We start from the raw sequence: 26350 nt of genomic DNA on the forward strand, positions 1-26350 counted from the left end.
TTTTTCACCCAGTGCCATTCTTAGTAGTGTGTAGTAATAAATCTATCTTGCAACTTAAGTTATGCAGCCTGTCTGACTCTTTGTGGAGTACATAGGTATCTTTCTTCCAATTATGTTTATCTCAAAGCCATAAATTTTTCGTGTTAATTGGGTTTTCGCTCTCCCTTCTCCCTCTTCGGTGGGGGGAAAGGAGGGAACGTCGTGGGCACAGTTCAAACCACGACAACATGGCACATAGGCTGCTGCTGAAGCACTGCGTGCAATGCATCCTACAAAAACATTTTTTTAATTGGAAATTTAATGATTTCTTCTCTAAGTATTTCTACTAACTGGACAAAATAGAAGTGTCTAAAATTAGCTTCCCCAGATAAAGACATTTTTGTCATATTTGGTGCATTCCTATCTGAACACTGAAAGCCAGCTGTTTGGGCTGGGTTACAGAGAGAAATCTGTTTGCAACTACACTGATCTGCCACTTCTAGCCCTGGAATTAAGTTTTTTTTTTATCTTTCTACACACTAGGTTCATTTTTTCCATGCTAAGAGAGTGCCAGAAGAAGCATAATAAAGACTATATAATTAAATCCAGAAGTGCCTCACAGTGAACTTAACTGTAAATGCTAATGGCATTTCTATCAAAAGTAATACCCTGGGGACTCATTGCAAATTAACTAAGAAGTACTCAGTGATGTTGCTTCTATGGATTTTAACTGAATCTGTACCATTAAAATGAGTCAGGAGTTGGATTGTTTTCATGTCAGTTGAAATCCTCTGTAACTGAGGTCACCAACTCCTGGGTAAAACTTGTGAGAGCAGATTCAGAAGCCACCCCTGATTCTGTTCTTTGTTATCTTGCAATTTCCCTTACCAGGACATTACCATTACAACCTAGTTTTTCCATCTGCTCTTCTGGCTCCACACTGGGGAAAGTCATTGGCTTCAGGGAGTGGTGGTGGAATGAGAAAAGAGCTGGGTTCCAACGTGAGGAAAGAGCAGGGAGGAGGCTGGTGAGCTGGTGGTTAGGCTGATGCCAGCAGAGGGACTGAGAGTTGGCTCTGCACGTCTTAGGGCTCTGTACCCTTTAGGACCAAAAAAAAAAAAAAAAAAAAAAAAAAAAAAAAAAAAAAAAAAAAAAAAAAAAAGTTGGAAGAGACAAAAATAACATATTTAAAGAATGCCCACAAAAATCCAGCGGTCTCCTAATGGTTGTGCTTTGTAAATACTTCTATGCCTGGTTTTCCAGACATGCGTGAGAAGCTCGCCATGTGAGCTTTTCCCCTTCTCAACTCCTTTTTGTGGTTTATGGAGGCAAAGCAGATAAGATCTGTATGAAATTCAACATTCCAGAGGTGCCCCAGTGAAAGCAGGTCCTTGATGCCTTGCTATGCTATTAAAAAGTCTCACAACTTTACATTTTCTTGCATGACTGTTAGTGACTGCAAAACCATTCTCTGGGTGAGATGGGAGCCAGAGAGGATGAAACATGGGACAAGTCAGAAGCAGTACTCCTGCGCTGGCTGGCAGGGTGATGAGCCAAGATACTCTGATCTGTTGGTGCTTCTGCAGTGACTGTGGCCAGACTCGAGTTCTGGACCCAGCTTAGTGCATCCCAGACTGTAGCCCATGGGATGTGCTGGAGGGCTTAGAGGCAGTGCCACAGCCCCAGCAGCAGCTCCCAGCACCTCAATCCCTCCATCAGCCACTGCCTGCACTGCTGCCAGTCTGGTGGGAGCTTATAGGTGCCTTCCTACATGCTCTGAATCACTGATAGCAGCTCAGTTTCTTCAGGATGGAAGAGTTATGAAAAAAGCTGAAGTATTCTTGCCTTGGAGCAACTGAGCTGCAGCCAGATGCGTGGAACCCAAAGGGATCAGTACAACACTCAGGCCAGAGCAGGGCTTCTTAAACATAAGCTTATAGGCACATACCAGAAGTTTCTTTCTTGGCAGATGCAAGATCTGAAAAATGTGGCAAGGAGAGCACGATGTTCAGTCAAAACTTTAATAACAACAGCGGTAATAAAGCCCGGACTTCCTACAAGTCAAAATAATTTTTGCCACCAAGCTAAGTGGGGTGGAGAGGACCCACATGGTGAATTTCCTCCTCTTGGCTGAACATTGCTTCTTCTTCCATCACCTCTTCTTCTCCTATCACCATCATGATGCCACTGCATCTTTTCATAGCAGCTGGCATTTCACAGCAACAAAAACATTCCTCCCTAATTTGCAAGTGGGAGATCTTCAAAGACTGCCTTCAGGTCTGGTTATTGGACTTCAGAGAATAAGCTCAGGAGACAAATGACCCATTGAACTTCAGGGTCACTGACCCCTGACACTTTTGGTAAGAAGAGAAGCTAGGGCTTGACCATGACCTCAAAGGCAGCTCTGTGCTGTCCGAACCTCAGCAACTAGCACTAAAGTCACCACTCAAGCAAGCAATCAATCAATCAATCACTCACTATTCTTCAGCCACAGCATCTTTTCTGCTCTTTCCTTACAAGTCTTTACTCATACATGAGACCTGCTGATTCCTTGTGCTGAGGCAGTGCCCAGATGCTGTGGATTTGCCTTTAGCAGAGAGAACTTTTATAAGTGAAAGGGAGTTTAGACAAGATTGAAGCAAATTATGTGTAGGCCAGATCCTAAATATACCTGGAACACCACCCTTACTTGGCTGTGGAGTCTTTCCAAACCAAATTCTTCTTCAAATGCCATTTCAGCTGCTGGAAATTCAGCTCAAGTATAAATCAAACTGTTTCCAAATACATTTCTGGAAGAAGTAGATGTCAGCATGCAGAAGAACAATCCTTATAGCTGCACACTTGATTCTCCTCATTTTGAGACTTGCTGCACAGGACCAAAAGCAGGAGATGAGACTAGCTGGTGGCCTCTGCTAGCACCTTCCTTTTTGTGACATGCTTTTATAGCCTACCTATAACCCATTCCCTCCCCCATCCTGCTTGGAGGAAGTGAAGGAACAGCTCTGTTTAATTGACAGCTGGGGCTAAATCACAACACACAGTTTCCAAACTGCTCCTGCATTAATGATCCAGATACTGCTTTGGATTACCTGAAGATGTTGGTGGGAGAGTGTGCTAGGTTGAAGTCCATTACAGTGAAGTACAAAGTCTTTCCCAAATCTCATGCTGTCCCTGGTTGTCAGATGAAATGATAAAGCAAGGATACAAACAGATTCACTTGAAAGCTTGAAAAAACAGCAGAAGTGTGCTGATTTTTTAAATTCTGATCTAAAAAATTCAGTTTCTAAGTTCTAGACCAATTCATTTTTGGCTGCCTCTCAGGCAGATTCAAGATAGCCCAAACAACTCCAATGGCACTGAGGAGAGCACACAAAGCAGCAACACACAAAGCAGCACAAAAACCTTGACAGTTCTATTAAAGTGACTTTATTAAAACATTGTTAATATAAAATGCGACCAAGTACAATTTTTTTGTAAGAATGTTTGATAAAAACATATTCAAGAAGAAGGAGCATCAACTCTTGTCAAAGCACAGGAAAAAACCTACCAGGATAAGTAAAAAGTTCTGCAGCATGTTCTACCAGCTGGTCCCAATGTGTATTAGAGTTGAGTTAGCTGATGGAAGAGACAGGCAGCCCAGGTTCTTCCCGAAGAAGCTTTAAGGTATTACCAGAGATTTAAAGCAACACTCCTTGACAGCAGGAGACTTTGTTTTCAGATCTCCCCAAATCAGAATAAGATTTGAATGTGCATCTTCACTTTGGATTTACAACTTTTCAGCAGCTGAAGGTACAGAAAACTAGATTCACTGGTAACTGTAAACCTCAAGATTAAGATTTGTTAGCTTTAAAAGGAAGGTGCTAGTCAGTACTAACCATACAGCTAAAGAATTTGTGCTTAAGCTGTTCTAAGCTATATTAATTCTGGATGCTTGTAGCAAATGCTACAAAAGAAAAAAAACAGTGGTAAAGTCCAGGATGGTAACAACAAATATTTTTCTGAACTGCTGAATGCAGAGATAATATCCACAAATTACACGAGTTTGTACAGCTCAGGAAAAATGTAAAAAAGCTTTCAGAAGTCTACAAATAAGAAAGAGTATGCTATGCAGCAGCTTCTACTCTGTGGCAATCCTACCGTCTAGCTAATGAACCTTTTAAGAAAGCACTAAAAAGTGGAGGTTTTGGCCTTGACGGTTCTCTATGTATTTCTTTTTGCAGGGTGTGGTGGCAAGAGACACGGGATATGCTTACAGTGTTTTTCTTGTCCAACAAGTGAATTTCAATGCTCTATCAGCATACTCTGCTTGTTCACACCAAGCAGCACACCCATTAGAGGCAAGGATTCTTTCTAGGACATTGCAAATTCTTCCTGCAACCAGCAGAAAAAATCCTGCCGCATCCAATTCTGCACATTTAACTGCCCCTGGCACTGAACCAAATGTCAAGTGCTAATCCATGAGAAGCCTAGCACACTTATGGTTTAGGAGATGGTGACCTTCTTACAGCCTTGGCTGGGACCCACTGGAGCCTTGTGTTTTGCCTTCTACCCCAAACAAATGCTATGGGACTATTGCTGAGGTAAAGGGAAAAGTCAAACCTTTGGCATTGGAGCAGACCAGTCACTGGCTGTGCGCAGGGGAATTAAGGCTTCAAGGTGAGGTAAACACAGTGAGAATCAGTGTGTAAATCATGCTGCATTTCAGAGACAACAGATTCAAACGACAGCTACTTTTGTTCTCTACATTTTAAACACCAAAGATCATTCAAAAGCAGAGCTGGAGGCAAGACTGCCAAGGGACACCTTGAGATGCCTCTCTGTACCTTAGGAATAAATGTAACCCAGATGTCGAACACTAAAGAGGATGTACCCACGAGGAGGAAAAAGCACCAGTTGATGAGTCCTTGAGACGATAAGCTGCTTAAACAAAAAAGCCTCACACTGCTATGACCTCCCATAAATATAGTGGTTTCCTGACACAAAAGTAATCTATGCTCCAGAAATTCTCAGTGCTGTAGTTCTAGCACTAGTATTATGAAGAATTATGCTCTAGTAAGGAGGCAGTGAAATTATGTTCCCTGAAGAATTTCTCCAGTTCACTGGGTGTTAACCCATTCTCCTCTACCCACACCCAAGTCTTCCATCCAAAGACCAGAAACATCATTTCCCCAGGTCATTCTTCTAACACTCTTTAAGTTATTTTAGCAGATTTGTAGGATACAAACACAGTGCTTTTTTTTGGATCCATCATTTTGGCAATGCCTTTGCCTTCTTCAGAAGAAAAGTGTTTGCAGTAAGTGGAACTTTCAAACTAAAAAGTTACTTTCAAACTGAACAAAATCTATAAATGCTTGCTTTTCATACTGTTTTTGCTAGCTATCTGAAGTATGGAATGGTTTTCTTACTTGGAACCACTGCACGTGCAACACTATTTCTTATAAGCCATGCTAGCAAGGTTTCAACTGAAAACAACAACCTGGTCCTGTAGGTTCCATTTCTAGGATACAGAGACTCATTTTTTCAACATGTGTACAGTAACTTCTCCCATCCTCTTAATACAGTAGCTACCAAAAATTTTAACAGATATTAAAAAATATCCAAATGAAACCACACTTCTATCACTGTTTAAAAAACAAAAATGCATACGGTATTACAAAAGTTTATACAAAGGCAACATTTAAGAGTTTGAAAGTTACTTCTAGAAAAAGACACAAATACTAGTAAATTAACATACAGGGAGAAATGTATTCCACTCCTTCCCCAAAATTGGTTTGATCTGTTTTGAAGTATCTTTTACCAGTTATCTAGAAAGTCAAAGCCAGTCTTCAAGATAACATTGCTTGTACTAGTCTGTAAGGTAAAAAGAAAAAAAAGTTGTTAATTATGGTATTACAAACTCGGTCTTTGACTGCATATATACAAAATAAAGTTTAATATGTTGCCTGCCATTAATTCAAGGTCTTCATCATGTTCTAGAGTACCTAAGTACCTACATCATAAAATGTTAGACATGGAAAAATATTCACAGTGCCCAAAACAGCAATTCCAGATGAAAATAAAATTACTCTTGTGGTCTGCAGGCAAAATGTTATTTTTTACCTCATGGAAAATTTCATAAAGATCAATTTTTTTATACTCCAGAGAATGAAACAAACACAGAAGGCAAGCATCACTAATTCAACAGATTGTCTGCTGCAATAAGAGCCAGTTGTTTCCAGAAAACTACACAGATTAAACTTTGATGACAATTTATTTACTAGGCTCTTGAGAACATGCTCGCTCCTGCAATGTTGCACTTGTAGCCACAACATTTAAGGTGATTTTTGTGTTCAGAAAGGGTATTAAAGAGGCATAGCTGTCTCTGGATTCTCTTCCTAGAGCATGGCTTCCCAGAACAGGGAAGATAATCCAGAAAAGAAGACAGGAAGGAAATTCTTATCTAATATAAAATTCTCTGTTCACATTTTGACATGGAAGGCTTGTTTCTCCACAGAGAGAAAAAACAGGCTTTTCAAACTCTTATAGTTATCTTGAAAACATTCACAAAGGCATTAAAATTGTTAATTTGTAAGAAAACATGATAAAGCTTTTAACTAAAATTAAAGGACTTCCATGGTCACAATTTGTAGCAAAACAGCTCAGGAAGCATTATCTCTTAGCTTCAGAAAATGACAACTAAACACAGGGTTTCAAATACTGGAGTTGCTTAAGTATTGTTGTCTCCTAACTGCTGCCACTTGCTTCTCTTGTAACTAGTTACCTCCCCCTGCATCCTTCTGACTTCACATCATCTTGTTTGCAATTCAAACAATCACAGTTGGGAAAATAGAGAAAAAGCTGAAGGTGCACAGTAATATGTCATGCTATTGCCAGAGTGATGTCACAGACTTCAAACAGAACTGCACAGCTCTGCTTGAAGTACCACTCCCCTACTTCACAGTATTCAAGCTTTTGATCTCTATCCTTTCTTTCTTTCACTGTATCATATCCTGCTGTTTCCTTTCTTTTCTCACAGGTCAGCATCTGCATTTTTAAATAGATTCAACTGGCTATTGAGCTGCTTAAGGTTATTTTTTGTTGTTGGGTTGTTTGGGTCTTTTCATTAAAAAAAAAAAACAAACATTGAGAATGCTRATTCTGGAAGCTTGTTCTATTTCTATTTTGGACGTTAAGAGAAAACACATTTGAAAGCAGCCCAGCTGCCTGGGACAAAGCACTGGGAAGTGGCTGTCAGGCTACTGCTTAGAACAGCTGAGAAACTAGTTCACCATTCACCACTGTGCTGTGTGTATGTACCACTATGCTATGTATGTACCAATAAAGTACCCTAGACTCTAGTTCACCTACTTTTCAACTTAAAAAGCTCATTCTTTCCATTAGGTGTTTTGCTTTTTCAGAAAAAAAATACCCCAAACCCCCACAACCTCTTTCATTTGATACAGTTTGCTAGGTAGCTTGCTGTCAATTAGCTACTTGGTGCCTTGTCAGCATTTCCGCTGTTATATTTAAATTATGTCTTTATCCTATATGTTAAAAAGTACTTAATTGAACTTAACATGTTAAACAGACTTTTAAATAAAAAGTTAAATAGACTTCTACACATTTGAAAGATAAACAGCCAGCAAGCTTAGCTGGGGCTTAGTGCTTTATGGTGCCTCTAATCTTCCAGAGTGGCCCTGTCAGATTTTAATGTGCTACACAATTTTTAAATCTAAGGACAGGGGGTGTAGCAGTACTTACCTGTCCAGGCATTTGTGGGTCTGTAAGTATGGTACCATCAGTATCTTCCTTGTTTGTCCTAGAAGATCCCAGATCTTGTGGTGGATCGGGAAGAAAGAAGTCATCTACAGAACTAGTAGGTCGAAGTTTCTCCCACTCGAGAGACATAGAAGGTGGGCTGGGGGCGACAGACTTCTCTGCTTTACTTATGCTGGGCTTCTCAGCTTTGCTCATCTCCTTTGGAGCAGACTCTGGTCTGTAAAAGGAGGGAAGGGGCTTCTCTCCTTTCTCCATGGACTTGATCTGGCTGGGGGTCAGGGACTGGAACTCAGACTTATCTCCTTCAAACTTGGAGCGCTCTGCATTTATCTTCCAGAAAGATGACTCCTCTTCCTTTCTGGATGCTATCAACCCATCAGAGCCAGGGGTCTTAATGGCCTGAGAAGATTTAGGGACGTGGATGCCGGGTGCTGCTTTAACAGGTTGCTTCTGTTCATTTTGCAACTGGGCACCACCTTGCTCTTGTATGGAGAGAGATGCAATGCTGAACTCCATCTGACTCTGTTCAGGGACAGAAAAACAGCATTTCAAAGCCCTTCACATAGGTACAGTTTTGATTTCTGACCCTGGTGCATACAGATAACACCTCTGTCCACTGTAAGACTGCTATGAGACAACAGTTACCACAGCAAAGCGAACTTATTTTCTCCATAAATGTCTACCTTTGTAGTTTCATATAAATAATGCGTTTCTAGAGTCTGAACTGCAAGCAAATGTAAAAGTCTGAGGCCTGCTGCAGAGGAGTCAGAGAAAGCAATTGTATTGGAGTTACTCAGTGCCATCTAAGGTAGCAGTGCACAGCATGCACAGCAATGAAACATTAGAATAGCAGCACTAAAACTTTATGACAGCTGCAGATGCATTTTCAAAGTCAGAGATGTTTTACATAAAAATTTTAAGTGGAAAAAGCTTTAGAGTGCAGTGCAAAAGGCAATCTTCCATTACTGTCTTTGAAATAGCTGGCTACAATTCCATCTACTTCCAAGATAAAGGATTAGATGCCATGGGTATGCGTAGGTAAGTAATTTTATAATTCTAATACCCCTCTGAAGGAAGAGCAACAACTCCAGCAGGACCAGTTTTTCACCTGTTCCAGAACCTTGGTTTGTTTACACTTGCAGTGCAGATATCAGTATCCATTTTTGAGAGGCAACAGTGGGCCAAGGAAGCAAGTGGCCAGGTATTGCATGAAAAAAATCTTCCAATCACAAAACAGTGAACAGCACTCCAAAATGTTCATTTTACTTACCATCACTTCAGTAAAATGATTCTCTGCTAATTAGACACTCCTCAGGCTAATAAAAGTAAAGCCTTATTTCACTCTGAGTAAGTGTATGTAGGAGCACAGCACCATAGCAAGTGCCAGGAGAGAACAAACTAATGTCTAGACTTAGGTTTGTAAAAAGGAACAAATAATGCAAATAAAAAAAAAAAGCATTTACTGTTAAAACTATGCTGTTGTCATCAAATTGGCCTAATTGGTCTTGAAAAAACTCAGAAGACTTGTAGTTTTGCTACAAATGATTAAAAGATGAACTTTGGAAGTTGGTTACAGGTTTGTGATGTTTTTTCACCGTTCTACTTCATTGCCTAGACTTTCCAGAATAAAATGTCAATAGCATTCATGGGCTTTAGTCTAAAACAGGTCCTAGTTGCATGTCATTTTCACTTATAGTGTTTGATCTCGAGTCCTACATTATTGTACATATTAAGTTCAAAGGGACTCTAGATGTAGCAGGACTCACATGCCTAGTAGTTAATATTCAGAAACTTCTCATCAAAGAACAACTGTTTACCCAGCAACTGATTATTTATAAAACAATTTTTTTAAACAGTCAGCAGCTGACTACTGTTTGATTCACATGGACTTACATCTGACCTTTCTAAAGAATTAGAGGCATTATTTTTCCAAGGGTGTAGGCATGAAAGCACCAAGCTCTGTGTTTTCATGAGGAATATACTGTGCTATCAAAAGATGCAGAACATAAACAAGCTGCAAGTAATCATAGCTCAGTTAGAATGAGGTGAGTGCAAGGATACATACAAGTCTTACAGAACAACTCAACACCCCACCCTGCCTGCAAAAAGCTAAGAGGAAAAACCGTAGTGCTCTGATTTTTTCTTTTTAACAACTCATGATGTAAAACTAAGAGCAGGACATTTATCTATAGATAAATTTTGTATAAACAAACTATAGATGTAATGGTGTTGAGGATTATTAACAGTGACTGCCATTCCCTATATTAAAATATAAGGATTTACTTTCCTAAGCTCATTTGGCAGTACTACTGAGCAATGAGTTACCACACTGAAGTTAAGATGCTTTAAGATTTTAGAACTGATAAAATCTCAGCTTAAAAAACCCGCAATACAATGTAAAGTAGACCTGTAACAGCCAAGAGAAAAAATTAAAGGCAGATTCTAAAAATCAGAAGTAAAAAAAAAAAAATCCATCTTAGAAGACTTAAGTCATGGAAGACTTGTCATGTAGGAATTAAAACAATGCTACTTCTTGTCCTTCAGCAGTCTGCTGTCCTCTGAATAGCCTATCCCCGGGCACACACTAGGGATGACAGTAGCTAAAGGACACCACAGCAGCAGACTTTCAGTAGAATGATTCCTTCAGCCCCCAGCCTAAGGGAGAGGGAAGATCAGTGCCCAGAGTGCAGAACAGTCATCACAGCCCCCAGGTCCACCAGGACAGTGCTGGAAATAGAAGCCAAGAAAAACACTGATGGGAAGCATGAGTTTGTTAGAACAAAAATTAGAAAAAGTAAACCAAGGAGAAGGCTCTGCATTTCAACAGCAGACAGACAGACAAGGAAAGCCAGGCCTTCTGAGAAGTTCTGAGGCTGTGGAGCTAAAGCCACTGACTGTGGTGGTATTTTATGCTCTTTTTTATGGGTCAAAATATCAACTCAGAAATGTGGTTTGGAAGTGGCACATCTCTCCCAGTGTAGAGAAGAGCGTGGCACTGCAGCAGCTCTTCAGGCAGTTGTACCTTTCCAACCTGCTCTTGGATTCAGGTTCTGGAGAGGAAGTCCTTCCTCTTTGCCCTTTTGTACAGAGACCATGGGGTGTACCTGTTTCAGGAGACAGGACCACCTGACGTGTAAGATTGCAGATTTGTGCCACGGTATGCTTTGGAGATCAAACAGTTCTTAGCCTGACACGGAATAATCCAAATGAAAACACTTTTTCAGGAGTCTTCATTCCCCCACAAGGAAGGCAAAGAAGACAAGACTACCCCGACAGGTTCTGAAAGCATTGTGTCTCAGCATGATGTAAATACAGCTCCAAGAGGTCAGACACATAATTCTGCTTCTAGCATTTAACTACAGAAGCCAAGAAGTTCTGTGGACCAGTCACAAGATACTCTGTTTTCCCTGAAACATGTAATGCTTCCATTTGACTTTTGAGGTTATTTAACACATCTAACCCCCTAAGAAATGTAGCTGATGAAAAAAAATGATTAATAGGCAATAGCTTTCAAGTAAAAAAAGTGGCAATGAAACACCCTCCCACGCAAGAAAAAAAATGAACCAAACAACAGAACAGCAGCCTAAGTAGGAAGATAATTTCACAGAGATGGAAAAGGCCCATGTGAGAAACACCCTATGCTGACATCTAAGCAATGAGTGGTACTGAACACTCTAATGAGTCATTAGACACTACAAACGTGATTTTAATTAGTGTTCTGCTCTCAATTTCTTACATCAGATTGCAAATCGGCAATTGATTGCATCAGCAGGAGAAGGAAGGAAATGATATTTAAAAGAGAGTTACCCCTCAAAAGAAATGTCCTTTTAAATGAGGCTTGCCAGCCATGAGAACATCTCAATGCCCATCTCTCCTGGCCCCAGTCAAACTTGGGGTGGCAGCTCACCTGTAAAGGTTTGTCAGAGTTGCTGTGAGCTGCACCTGCACACGCAGCAGCAGAATGGCACTGGTGGCACTTTACCAGCTGCCACCTTGGGGAGGCAGACACTGAACAGTGGGGAGGGATTTCATGGTCAAAAAGTTTAGGATTAGGCACAGTTTGGGATTCTAGGGATAGGGTTTCAGTCCCCCACTGATTTAATTGATTTTGTATTACTTTACAGGAGCTGCAGTTTCTGTAAAACTTAAAAATTCCCCATCTGAAGAATAAAATAAAAATACTTACCTTTTCCTACCATTTGTCCAAATGATATTTCTGGGAATTGTTCAGCCCCAAAACTCTCAAAGAGTTTCCAGACTAGAATAGTCCCAACTGTAATTTCTAGAAATTACTGAAATTCAAACAAAAGCTATTAACAGCAGTAGTATTTTCAAGATATTGCCTGAGCAAGCCTTTCTCAATACATTAAGAGAGAGGGGAGAAAGAGCGCATGGGAGAGCACGCACAGAGTAGTGTTTTGAGACAGAGCAAACCTAGAAGCCTTTGCTCTTTTCAGTCTTATCCCTCTGATAAGGGCTCAAATTAAGGATGTGCTGTCACAATCATTTTTCAGTATGGTAAATATAAATAACACCATAAATTGCAGGAGGTTTAATATGAAACATTTAGGACGTTGCATGTCCATCTTTCCTTAAAAAGACCATATGAAGGTATTTCAGAATTTTTTTACTGGATTTGAAAATTTAGACCAAACTTCAGTCTCAAGGCAGCAATAATCCACCAAATCCTAACAGTGGCATAGGCTCCCTGGAAACAATGTATACTGAAAGAGAGGCACCAGACACTGAGAATGTAATGATTTAATAATACTGTATGAAATCAGGTCTCAGTTCACAAGTATACATTAAAAACAAGATGACCACAAAGAACCCAGGAACTTTTAAAATGTCTTATTCATTCATCAGGAATGTGTAGTATTTTACTAAGCAGTCACGCAAATACAGCCAAAACAAAAGGTTTTGCTTGGCAGGCTGAAAAATCCAAATTGTTGAGACAAAGACTACAGAAACACTGTCAAAAGCAACTTGTTTTAAGCACAGCCTGATAAATGAAGGGGTAAGAAAGCCAACTTTAAAAGATTTAGAAGATGGCTTTGTTTTGCTGAATAGATAAAACCAAAATAAATACAGGGCCCAAAGCAGCTGCGGTTTTTGCTCTGTTTCCTGTGCATACCACGGGTGCTTTCAGGATCTTTTCGGAGTCAGAAAGAAATCCTTAGGACATCAGAGGCAAACTGCAAGGGCAAAAAATAGAGCAAAGCACTCAAAACCAATCGAAGTTATTTTAGTCCATACAGAAAGACAATGCCAAAGTTATACAGCATGGAGCTTTGGAGGAAATTCCATTATATACTCTGGTGGTACGAACTCAATCCAGTCTGCCACTGTTATTGGCTAGCTTGAGCAAGCTCCTACTGACAGTGTCTCATATATACCTGGTTTTAAGATCAAAAACAACTAAAGATCAATGCAGATAGCTGAACCCTTACACTTGGACATACAGAATGAAATAAACCTTGAACGTAGCTTCTATTACCACAAGCTGGGTTGGGGGAGGAGGGGAGTTTTTGCTCAAGAACTAATAGTCAACAGTAGTTTTACAGCACAGTGTTTTAAACACAATAGTCCCAAAAAAAAAGAGAAGGCTAATCTCAAAAGCTCAGGGATCACTCTCATTCCAAGGAAGCACTGCCATTTATGCCAGCTTGGTAAAAATAAACACACCAAATTATAGCTTGTAACAAACAATTATAATATCAGGCTGCTAAGGAAGGAAGGAAAAAATTCTCTTCTGCCACTGCTTTCCTATTTAAAACAAAACACCCAACAACTAGGACTTGCACAAAGAAGGATATTGACGACTGTCTCTTAATTACAAATAAAGGAAACTGTTTGTACACCATGTTTTTTATAAGTGGAACATAGGGTTTTTTATTCCTAAATCATTGCTGGGATTAGATCACTTATGCAGCAATAAAATTGGGGAATTCAGACAAGGAGGCATCAACCAGATTATTGAAGGGATTGATGCTTGTCACTTTCCTGTTTTGCTTTTTTCAGTTTGTCAGTTTCAAACACACTTCAAAGGCTTCTCTTTTTAACAAATATTTTCAACAAGGCCTGGAAACTGTTCTACGAGTATCAAGAAAAATAAATCTTTAGATATCCATGTGTCAATTTCAAGTATTTGGAATAAGACCTATTTTCATTAATAGCATGAATTAGAAGTAGATTGCAATTTATTCCCATGCTGCTCAGTGCACACCTCAGTGTGTTAAGCGAGGTGGCAGAAAGCAATATTTTCTGCCTACTACTAAATTAATTTAAAAAAAAAAAGCCCAAATCTAAAACCATAAAGTTTTGGGTTCAGGAAGAGTCGTAGAGAAATTATACTTTGAAGCTCAGGCATGATTCTGGTTTTCCATTTGTATCTTGACATCCGTGCTGAGTTTCACTGAATTTTCACTTCAAACAAACCAAGAAACCTCAAAGGCTAAACTCTGCCAAAATGTCATCTTTCATCTCGTGTAAACCTGAAGCCATAAAYAGAATGCCTTGAATTCATAAACCTGGCTAGAGCTCCAGTTAAAAATGTAACCCACATTTCAAGACATGTTATGTCCGTAAGGGCTCCACCCATGAACCAAATCCCTCCCTCCAGCTCAATCTTTAGTTTTAAAATGTCAGCCTATTTGCAGTGCTAGGAGAACTTGCTGCTTCCTGAGTTTTCCACCTGAGAAGTGTTATCATTCTCTACCAAAAATATTATTTTAAATGCTGTCTAACAGCTTGCTCAGCAACTTACATTGTATTTCTACTTTGTTAGTCTTGTTTGTGGATTTAAAAATAAAAAGGCAAGAAAAGAAATACACATCTAACAGCCAAAAAGAGTGGAGATATTAATGCAAGCGTTAGCTGTGGTATGAACAACTGCAGCCACATCTCACGTTTGTGTTTAAAATGAGAGTACAGAAAGTTTACTTTTGACATAAATGAAGTTATCAAGCCCTTCAACAATGTTCTGCATGAAATGACAGCAATTTACTACACTGTCCTCTGGGTACGTTTGACTGCTATAGAAGTAGGGAATCCACTGCACTAGGCACAGTGAGAAAAAAGTGTCCATACCTTATCAACTAGGATACCCTGTGGCATCAGTGGTACAGCTGAGAGGCTCCAGCCTGGGAGAATTAATGCCCTCCCCTCTCCTCTACACTTCTCATTACCCTCTCGGTTTCCCGCATTAGTTACAGACAAATACTCATTTTGCTGCTTCATTTTTCCAAGTCTCAAAGGTTAAAAAAGAAGAAAAAAAAGCTTATCGGTTTTACTGATTTACACCTCTACTTTCTTCTGCTCTGCAAAAGCCACATTCTCTTCCTTGGGTAAGCCAGAGCACGTTCATGCACATTCAGACAATGACATGCTAAAAACCCAAACCAACAAAAAACTCTGCGTTAAAGGGAGATCAGCGAAAAGAAAGACTTATGGATAGAGCTCATGGAATGGAAAGAGCCTGACAGCCTTAAATAGCAGTGGGAACAGATCTGGCTCAAAGGACATTGAACATGCATTACAACACATCAACCTTCTTGAACAGCTCATTCAGGTTGCCTCACATGGGAGCACTTGAGTAAGGTTACTTTTTCCTCAGGTGGTACCTCATAAAAAATTGCTTTCCAATATTACCTAATAAAAGTACAGCTTAGGGAAGACATCAAAGAGCAAGAACAAAGCAGGATCTCCAGTTTCAGGAAAGGAAGACTCAGCAGTGGAAGGGTTTGGTTGAAAGATTGATATAATATGAAGCACTTGGGAAAAACCAAAAGGAAGAACCCATAGGAACCAACCAACCCACAACCCATAAAGCCAGACAAAGTAGATTCTATACATTTTTGCCAAAGGAAAAGGTCATGCAACTTTCCAGACTACAGCTGTGGCACAGCTTTTACTTGTGGTCAGCAAGGAGGGAGAGGGGAAAGAGGGAAGCATGGTTTGATCAGCTGTAACAATTACTTCTAAAGCAACCTACCCCCCCTCTTTACTTCTCTTCAGGGACCACACGAGCGTTCCCACATCATTCTGTGTTCCTAGATTCATTACAGGAGAAAGGACGAAACCAGTGCATTTGTTCATTTTGGTCTCCCATTTTGAGACACCAGGAGCACAGTAGAAATATCCTTCATCAGCAAGTGATAAACCACAGGCTGGGTTTAAAAACACCTCAGTAAATATTTAAGCATTATAAAGAAAAGACGACTACCAATTAAATAGAAAATCCATTCAAGGGCAGATGTATCTCATCATGGATCACTAGTCAGTGCATTACACGATGCATTATCTCTAGAAAGTTCAAATATTCAGACTTACAAAATCTTATCAAGACAGAGCTTAAAAACAGGATTACAGCTACCACATTCCCAAACCTGAGGTGTTGGGTTTGCACCAAAAAGTGGGGAAGAGACAACACTGCTGTCYTCAACATATTATTTATTTTACCTTATTGTCATTGAGGCCAACAATTTTCTCACAAATTTTCCTTTCTTGGCAGCTTCACCCAAGTATAACCACTTTAAAAACCTCTTCAATATTATACTACAAGCCAGTGGCTGCTTCTTCTAAGAGTCCTGAAAGACAGCAGGGCTTGCCTGAGCTACCAGGCTTCAACTGCAGGAAATCCTCCACTGGCTCCTGAACTATCACAGCTTTTAAGGAAGTTTTAAGGCAAGTGAAGACTGGCACTGTTTCCTCTTGAAATGTGGCACTGTAGGCTGCCAGGACCCAGGAGTCACACCAAGTTACAGGTTAATCAGCTTCTGCAAAGCACAGATGGGGTGTAGCTACAGGCAGCGACCTTGAGCAGGGAGGCCTAAGAGTCTAGGGTCAACTGGATTAATTTTGTATTCACTGTCATTTCCAAATAATTATTCTGCATTAGGCTAAGATTATATTCATAAGCTTGTACATGATTATCTACATAGTTCAAGGGCAAAAAAAAAAAAAAAATAGGGAAMAGGGCAGAAGCAGCCTTCTCTGGCAGATAAAGCCAGAAAACACAAAATCTGAAATGTGTGATTAAATCAACAAGCCTGCCATACCCAGTTGAGAAAGACAATGAGCTGTGGTTTTGCTCCCAGAATTTCTTCAACAAGAAAAACTAAACTTGATTTCCCACCACACATGGTAAAACAATGTTTCCTGACACTGCAGGTTCAGAAAAATGGAGAACTCTGGCTCTGTGTTAGCCATATGAGAATTCCATCATAAAAAATGCTTTAACAGAATAGCAGAGGTAAAGTGAGGTGTAAAAGAAATCCCAAACCAACCCATGACAGAAAAAAAAAAAGTTGTTTTTTAAGGAGTCTTTTGGACAGGAAATAACGTTTCTAGCACAGCCCCAGGATAACATGTTTCACTGCATTTGTCCTAAGACAACATTCTAGTTCATTATAAAAAGATGAAAATTAGACAGGCTTTCAGAAAGAAGCCAGTGAAGTTACTACATACCTGCACCTTTCTCACCCTTTTTCCTCGTTACTTTACTCCTGACTTTAAATGTGAAATGCAGCTATGTTTGTACAGTATCTGAGACACCGGTCTTACTAAACCTGGAAAGTTGATGATAAAGTTTAAAACAAAAAATCAAATAATGTGTAATGAATTGGTTTTACACCAGCACTCAAAGCCAGAACATTAGTTCTTGAAGGACAGTTTGTGTTTCATTGATGTAAATCAAAGAATGCCAGTCCTGTTTTATTTCCRGGATGGCCACTTTGAACAGCTTTCATAGAGTAAAGGTGGCATTAATCTATCAAATATTAAAATGAAGACAACAAATGCAGAAGGAATAGTATAAAATGACAAACCAACATTAAAAAATTGCTGTTTATTTACCTTTGTTTCCCAGGAGAACGGAGACGAGTGTTCATCTTGCCAAGTTATGTCCTGAAATAAAATCCAAGAATGACTAAAAATCAGAAGAGCAGCTTCATCTTCTCAGAAGCATCACACAGATGACATTATGTTACACTGCTGGAACTATAACAACCATTGCTACTGAACTGACTAAAAAGTGAAAGCACTAGTTAAAGATAGCACTGATTATATTTTAAGACTGACTGAAAGCAACTTTTCTGAGGGGAAGGTTATCAATACTATCCCAATTTAATCTACAAAATACATGAAGGTTTAACCTGGTCCAAATTTCCTGAAATGGTTTCTCCACAAATAGTTTTAAAATGTATTATATTTCCAGTTTTCTACTAGGTAATTCTTTGGTAACCATTAGCAACGCACAGGGACAGAAACAGCAAAAGGAGAAGGGGCCTCAGGGAAATAAAGTCCCATTTCCTCCCCTTGGCAGCCCAAAGAGCATGTGCACAACCACGCAATCATGGGGCAGTGAAATAGCTGCATGGCCATCAGGCCAAGCCACAGCTGGATCCAGCTCCAGCAGGACACATCATCATGCAATGTCAGTGAGAGCTGGTCTGAAGTAAGTGTTCAGAGATGTTGAAGGAGCCACACAGCATCCACAGCACAAAATCCCAGTCTGAAATCCATTCTTTCAAGAAGCTGCATTTCAGAAAAAAATCTAAATTGAGAAACTTAAACAATCTCTTCATACATGGCATGCCCTCCAAAGATACATGTTATCCACAGAAAAAAAAAAAAAAAAGGAGAAAAAAAATTGAAAAATGAATGTTGTTCATGTTTGTTGAAGGCTTAAAACAAAATGATTGCATTTTTATTCCTAGTCATGGCTGGGACTCATTGGGACATAGGATGGTGCCACTGGTAGAGTAGTGAGCTGCACCCTCCATACATATCACTGCTTGTGGGCACTGCAGCATCAGGGAAGGAACAGGAACTGGAACACCGTATGGAAAGGGAAAGGCCAGGAGTAACCATGCAGGACATTCACACTCCTGCTGTTCAGAGAATAACAGAGCTGACCATGTTCCAGCAAAACACAGGAACCCCACATTTCACTACAGCTGCTCTCTTCTTATTTCTATCTCAACCTTTCTAGGAATATATTTCTAATACATCTGATAACATTCTCCTGATCTGCCATCTCTTATTTCTCTGCAGGCAGGTTTTTTATGGCCAAGTGCTATGAGATCATGATTAGAAGTATCTTAAACCATCTCYTAAACATAAAAACATATAATTCTCCAACTACTACTCATTGTGAAATACAGGGTTTCTAGCAGCAAAGTATTTGTGGTATATGTGAGGGTGATCCCATGCTCTTAAAAGGAACTGGGCTGATAGAGCTCATCTAAGAGGAACGGCCTGGGCTCTGCTTGATCACGCATTGTGAGCAAAAGGAAATTCGGTACAGCAAATTTTTGCCAAGAACACAAATGTAATTACAGGTTCTCTTAATCCAGGAAACAAATACTCAGATGTACTAACATTTAAAGGGAAAAAAGAAGTGAAAGTCTGCTTTTTAGTATCTATCAGCATTTGCACCCTGGCGTGCTGCTCTCCGCATTAGAATGCCACACCACTCAATGTGTGACGCCTCACCACAGGTGTGTCAAATTATTTCAAATTCCTTTTAGGACAATATCCTTTGCCTCTGAAATGCAGTTGGCACTTCATTTCAAAAGCACACATGACAGGAATCATTGGCCAGAAGGGAAGAGAGATTGGAGAACCTAACCATTGGTTTAACCCTCACACACAAGGCAGGAATGTAACACTTCCATCTCATGGGATCTGTATAAATGCTTGACTTCAACCACAGCAGTAAAGGAAAGAAGTGAAGTCCAGAAAACACTGTAACACTCCTACATGCAATCACAGCACCTTACATTTCCAGAGGTGCAGGCATAGCTGTCAGTGGGTTTTATTTAAGGMGTTGTTGTGGGTTTAAATTCCTCTCCTTTTGTTCACTTTGGGAATTTTTTTTCCTTCCCCCATTTGTTGCTGGGTTACGTAATGGCCCATCATCCTTTTAATTGCTGGGTGTTTAAAAGACAATGATACCTATGGCCACACCCGAATGGTCCGAGACAGCTTTTGTGTGGTGGGGGGGATTGGGAGTTTTGGTTTTTTTGGTTTTTTTTTTTTTCTTTTTCACGGCTTTTTGAGGGGAGAGGGGTTTTCCTGCTGGCGGCGGGGTGGTTTTGCCTCCTGTGGCTGGCCGGAGGATTCCAGCTTCAGGGGGGTGAACTCTGCTCCGTCCCATCTCGCGGCCGCGGGATTCCTGCTCGTCTCTTTTTTGGAGGTCCTGGATTTCTTGCTGTCCAGAAGAGCACTGGTGTTTTCCACTGTGAGTTTTGCAGAGAAACTTTTCTCCATCCACCTCTGCCATCTTGTATTGATCATCCCAGCTGCAGGAGATCTTGGCTAGCCGGGACCCGCACCACCACATCCCCTGCAGTCTCCGAGGAGTCGTCGCGCCCTCCCTGCTCAACCGGGGGCCAGCGGCGCCGCTGCCAACCAATCTATAACCTCGCCAAGAGAGAGACTGTTTCTATAAGGCTGTCACTAGGTTTGGACTGGGCTGTGTCGTTGCAATATTTATTGTTACTTGTTTTCACCTTGTTATATATATATATATATATATTAGTAAAAACTGTTATTCCTTTTTACCCATATTCCTGCCTGAAAGCCCGTGATTTTTTTTTCAAAGCTATAATAATTCGGAGGGAAGGGGGGTCATAGCCACCACTCCAAGGGGGGTCCCTGCCTTCATTAGCAAATACCTGTCTTTCAAACGGGGACAGGAGTTAAAAGGAAGCTCTGTCTTCTTGCCATTTACAGGACAAGCAAACCAGCTGTGGACTAGTTTTAAACTTGGCAATGAGCCTAGTTTATCCTCATCTTGGATCTAAGACATCCAGTTCCTTATTTTCCTCTATTTGAGGCAAGAGAAAACAGCACTGGGAGGGACCCCGACAGCACATCTTTACTCAACGCTCCCTGCACAACTTCAACTCAGTAATGACACTGCTACCGTGAGCGAGCCCTGGTGACAAAAGGCTGATGACAGAGGGATAAAAAAGCAGCAAGGGGAAAGCAGAGTGAAGGTATGAAGCTGTTATGCAGCAGGATACACCATTCCCTGTAGGACAGAGCAAGTCAGCTTCCCACAGCATAGAACCTGATGTCTCCTCAACCATCACTGCCCTTGTTGGCACCGCAACCTGTAACCTCAACCTCCAGCGTAGGTAAGCAAAAAGTTCCTGAAATGAATTAATTTTGGTACTCGTTGTTAAAAATTCTGGTCAGAGATAAACCCTAAAATTTTCATAGATTATGAAAAAATCATTCCAAGAGATGGAAGTAATAGACACTTGTTAGGCAGTAGTTCCCTAAAAGAAGAGGACCATATTTATCTTTTCTTTTTCTTAAAAGGATGGCTCATTGTATCTTGGGCCACACAGCCCAGCACACCTCAGAGCCAGTAACTTTGAGGAGCTCTGTCCATATTCAAGAGCTCTTCTGTGGGATATAGCAAAGAATAAAATAGGATAAGACATGGTGGGAAGATACAAACCCTCAAGGAGTGTATGCCTGTGGTTATCTGAAGTGTACTTGAGGCTAGGATGAAGGAGACAGTTGACAAGTTCTGTCCATTTGTCAGGGAAGGAAAGGAAGTTTGTGGACTCCACCTCTTGTGCCCTAACACAAAGGACATGCAGAGGACCAAGTGAGAAGATAGAACAACACAGTTCAAAAGTATCCTATCTAAACCGCCTGATTCATGTTTATCGCCAACAAAATCTGAGAAATAACTTTGTTTTTTTTGTAGAATAAACAGGCTTTTGAATGCTTGAAGAAACTGGGAGCAAAAGAATCAGCTATTTCAATAATAACTAAAGTGAATTATGAATGGAAATTTGAAAGAAAAAGGCTTCAAGGATACTTATGATCAACAGAGATTAGAAAAAATCCATATCTGGTCAGCATTTGTTTTCAGCATACAACAATGGCTTCTTCCAGAAAAAAGGCAAATAAATAATCTTTTGTTCGTCAGGGTTAAAAAAAGAACCTATTTATAAGAAACAGGACCTCATGCAATGTATTTCAAAGCTGAAAAAGACGAGTGAGAAAGAGGGGCAAAAATCCAGTCATACACTTGACTTCAATAACCAGCTACAAAATGCATAAAAAAGAATCACAAATTACATTTGCTGTAAGAAGGCAGCTTGTTGCAAAACAACATCTGAGTTTCAAAATGTAAGACACTGGTAGAAATATGCCTGTATATCTGAGCATTGTTCAGCATAGCTGACAGTAACTGGCTAAGTCACAAAGCCACCAACAAATGCATCTTAGAAGTGCTATCAGAACGAGACTTGTTGGTTACTGGGGTTTTACTGCACTCAAAAGCTGCCTTTCATTTTAAGGTGTTTAAAAAGCTCAAATCTTTAAAAGGCCCACTTAAAAGCTTTTTCTGTACTGAACTATTTGTTGCTTTAAAGCAATTTTAAGTACGGAGGTAAAAGATGCTTTGCTTGCTGCCGAAGTTCTTAAGGCTAAACAAAACAAACACCATCTCTGCCTTCAGGCAGGTCAAGCTTTCCTATTAAAACACAACAAATGAAGGTAACCTCACTCTCTTACCTGTCTTTCCTCCACAAAAAGGGTTTACTGCTTCCTAAAGCATATGGCATTTTCTCCAATGAAAATGTTAGTTATTTCATGTCCAGCTCTTTTACTGTTCAAATACTGGATATACATTTAAAGAAAAAAAAAAAAAACCCCTAAAAAAAAGAAAGGAAAATCAGACCTTGATTCCATGTGTATATCACATGCTTATGGACAAAGAGGGACAGCATTAATGAACAGTGAGAATTTGTTGTAAACTGAATATCTAAACTATCTTTTACTGAACCAGAGAGAACCCAGTGGCGTCAACTGACATCAAATCATCTGCATTATCAAAGGTTGGCCACTGCACCAGGCAGGGTAGGCTCACATAACTGCTGGTTTTCCACCTATCTCCCTCATAGTTTAAGGCATATTTAAAAAATAATCCTTCTATATAACATTCATATTCAATCTCCGCTTGTATTTCCAGATTTCTCTCTGCTCAGTTAAACTTAATTTCTACCACTATGAATTTCTACCACCACTTCATTAGAATGAAGAAATTATGAATGGAGAAATACCAGCAAATGGCAGCTTGTTGGGAAAAGGAAGCTCTGTTGCAGCCACCAAAAGCCCTTGGTCAGGAGGCCTAAGCTGTCTCGACACAGAAAATTATGGTGAAACAACAAGGATTCTCCTGGTGCTGGGCTTATGTGTGATAATAACAAGTCAATTTTCAGTGAACAGGACAAAACTTATTTTATGAGAGTGTGAAGTGACCCTGATAGCTAATTCTCTTTCGAAAATGTGTTCACAGTTCCAGTTGCAGAGCCTTTGCTATTAATTCTGTTACTGGTGATGCTGCAGTGAGGATAAGATGGAAGAGAAGGAGCAGGGGCACTCAGCTGACTCTATGCATTTGCTAGAACTCACACCTGATGCTGCAGTGCTCCAGCATTACAAAATGACTGGATCATGGCTACAGGATGCCATGGTGCCATTACTGCACATCTATTTTCTGTAACACCCTTCCCACACAGCCAACATACTCCAAGGTGTTCTGAACACGTAAGAGATGTTTATAGTTTGAGAACTTACAGTCCTGGGCTGAGTTCAGGAGAAAAATTGGTTAGAAGAGATACAAGGGAAATGGTGGGGGTGAGAAAGAGGGAAGCAACTGTTCAGAGATACAAGACCGCTACATATATCGTCTGGACCACCTTATCATAACAGTCAAATGCGTGAAAATGGGACTGAAATAGTGAGAGGCTCAACCAGTAAATCAGTTTCTTTAGCATTCATCTTTGGTTTGCTTTCTACCATGTTCTCCAAAGAACATGAGGTGAAAGAGATCAAATTTCTATGCTTAAGCAAGCACAGGTAGATCACTACAGATTTCAACATCAGTTAACAGGGAAGATGAGCTGTGGCTGGAAACATGAAACTTCTGGAGGAGGTGTATCAGCAAGAACATCATCAGGCCAAAACACTCTCACCAAAAGTGCTGCAACATCAACAAGTGATTCTGAGGTATGCAGACTGCTCTCCGTTTCCTTGCCTTAGGATACCACACACCAATAGACAGGGACAGCAGCCAGGACCAATGTGATTGTGCCGAGCGAGGGCTGGGTGACCACGATGCCTGCAGCAGCTGTCTCACAGAGCCAGCAGGAGCACAGCTCCCTGAGCTGTCTGACCAGCATATGAGATAACAGAGCTCTGCAGGCCAAGCGTATGCCAACCTGGAAAGTTGAACCCAACTGGCAAGAGACCGGTGGCAGCCGTTCTGCAACAGCAAGACAAGGAGGAACAATTTGTCAGCCAGGGCAAATGTCCAACAATCAGGCTGAATGCCAGCAACGGAGCCAGGGTAGAGGAAGCTATCAGATGAAGAGCCAGGAAAGGCTCCAAGGCTCAATAATACAGTTGGAAGAACTAAAATGGAAATGGAGAATGCCAAAATGAGTGGAATCTCTTTTCTTCAGAGAAACAATTTATATTAACTTCTGCTTAGAAGTCAAAGAGGAAGTCAGCTGAGGCAGATGCTTCCAAAATTAAACACGTTGTATCAAGTATTTCCATGAACATTGCCTTCTTTGGTTGATGGCTAATATTATGCATATTGTAACTGCATTAGGGGAGAAGAGGGGAAAGAAAAGAACTTGCCCAGTTTCAGGTGGACTCTCTAGATGCTTTGTCAAGTGGGAATTATTATTTCCATACACTGCAGCACAACAGCCTACAACATACTTGCTTTCCTTCCAGGCCCACATAATTCAAAGCAGAAAGCACAGCAGAGCTCTCCAAGAGTGGGAAAACTGAACATAATTACTTTCCACACTCATTAACCTAAATTCTTTCACAACTTATTTCGGATTTAAGTTTCTTTTCAAGGTTGTTTGCACAACCAAATCTGTTGTCTTGTGTCTTTGTACATCTCTTTTCTACCATTACTATCAAATATTTATCTAGAATTTTGGGTATCATGGACTAAAGAGAAGTGAGCTACACATTATGCTCTCTAACTTTCGATAAGATGTGTGTGCAGCACAGTACTACACCTTCCTGACAGGTGAAACACAGGCAGCAGTCTCATGGCACAAAGCTGGTCTGGAAGCATGATGCCCAGTGTCATATGCCTAAGAAGCCTCATATGCCTCTTAGAAATCCCAATGCAGGATATTGGAGAAAAGGCTAAAACTAGCACTGATCTTTAAATTGGATTCATGATTACAAATGCAGAAGCAGATTTTGTTTTTTTCTGGTAAAGCCATAGGTCACTTACAGTTATTATAAGGACATAGTAAAAGAAACCGACTCTGTAATCATATGAAGATGTAAAAGAATAGAAAACAAAGGGAATCAATACACAAAATAAGAGACACAGTATCTGAAGAGCACTCTCAGGTCTCCTCATGCATTGTTAGACCTTCCTCTTCAAGGGTGCACCCTCGATAACATGATCCACTGCTCCAGACCGGGAACTCTTAAGGATTTCCAGGTCTGCCACACTTCACCATTAGATAGATGACCCTCAGAAGGTTCAAAATCCATACTTTCTACCATCTATCTTTCCACACCCTTGTTTTTCCTGGCATGTAACATGGCACAGACTGCATTTTTTTAAGGTGTCAAACATGCCATGAATGTTTTCAGTGTTGTATTTTTAACTGTGTCTAAAACTAGAAACGAAAAGGAAGAGATTTAATTCAGTGTAAACATTCCCTACAGTCCATTTTCAGCAAGGGGCTATGTCCAGCGCCAGCCATGGTCATGCCTCGCCGTCGGGGGAGCCGAGACGGTCCTCTTCGAGTCTCCTTTCTGCAAAATCCACTTCAGCGCTATCGGTGCTGCCGCCTTCCCTGCCTGCTCCTATAGTGTGACCCAGTGCCTCTCGCGCGGTGTAACATTCTGCCCTCCCGAACAGCCAGGGAGCGGGGAAAGGAATAAAGCTCATCACCGGGGTAACTCGCCCCGTTGCCGACGGCGCGGAACGCCCGAGACCCCGGGGAGCCGAGCGCCGGCGGCACCGGCGGACGGGAGCCGCAGCCCCGCAGCCGGGGAAGGTCGCGGCCGCCGCGCCCGTGCGGCGGTGTCGGTGACGCGGAGGGCCGCTCACGCCCGGATTCCGCCGGCGCCCCTTCCCCCGCGCCCCGCCCTGCCCGGTACCTCGTCGCCGAAGCGCACCACCTTCTGCCCCGTGTTGAGACGCAGGCTGGGATAGGAAGAAGGCGACGCGGGCGGTCGGGCACCGCGGTGCGCGGCGTAGCGGGCCTGGACGTGCGGCTCCACCAGGCACTTGTCGATGATCTCGTCCTGCTGGCGGGGCGGCAGCCGCTCCCACTCGGGCCCGTAGCGCTCGCGGATCCGTTCCTTCTCCGCCATGATCTTGCGCGCCATGGGGCTCAACGAGGAGAAGTAGCTGAACCGCTTGCGCTCCCGCTCGTCCAGCGGCCGGTTCCCGTTCATCACCGCCGTGCGGGAGGCGGCGATCGCCGCCGCCATGGAGGCCATGGCCAGCCTGCCGCCGCCAGTCCCGCACTCGCACGGCGGGAATGGGAACGGGAAGAGAACCGCCTCCTCCGCTCCGTTCCCACAGACA

The 26350-nt window shown here is 41.3% G+C and overlaps 1 protein-coding gene across 1 annotated transcript; it reads right to left on the reverse strand.

Moving 5' to 3' along the window:
- Positions 1–4483: 4483 nt before the first annotated feature.
- CUNH1orf198 (chromosome unknown C1orf198 homolog) lies at positions 4484–26350 on the reverse strand. Its single transcript, XM_057373598.1, has 4 exons — positions 25918–26350; positions 17593–17643; positions 7720–8259; positions 4484–5829 (listed from the first exon to the last, which is right to left on the reverse strand). The coding sequence occupies exons 1-4, from the start codon at positions 26260–26262 to the stop codon at positions 5773–5775; spliced, it is 993 nt and encodes a 330-aa protein (XP_057229581.1). The 5' UTR covers positions 26263–26350; the 3' UTR covers positions 4484–5772.

This window comes from Malurus melanocephalus, unplaced genomic scaffold (assembly GCF_030028575.1).
Source record: "Malurus melanocephalus ecotype Western Australia unplaced genomic scaffold, MMel_1.1 scaffold_203, whole genome shotgun sequence".
In the NCBI taxonomy this organism is placed as follows: domain Eukaryota; kingdom Metazoa; phylum Chordata; class Aves; order Passeriformes; family Maluridae; genus Malurus; species Malurus melanocephalus.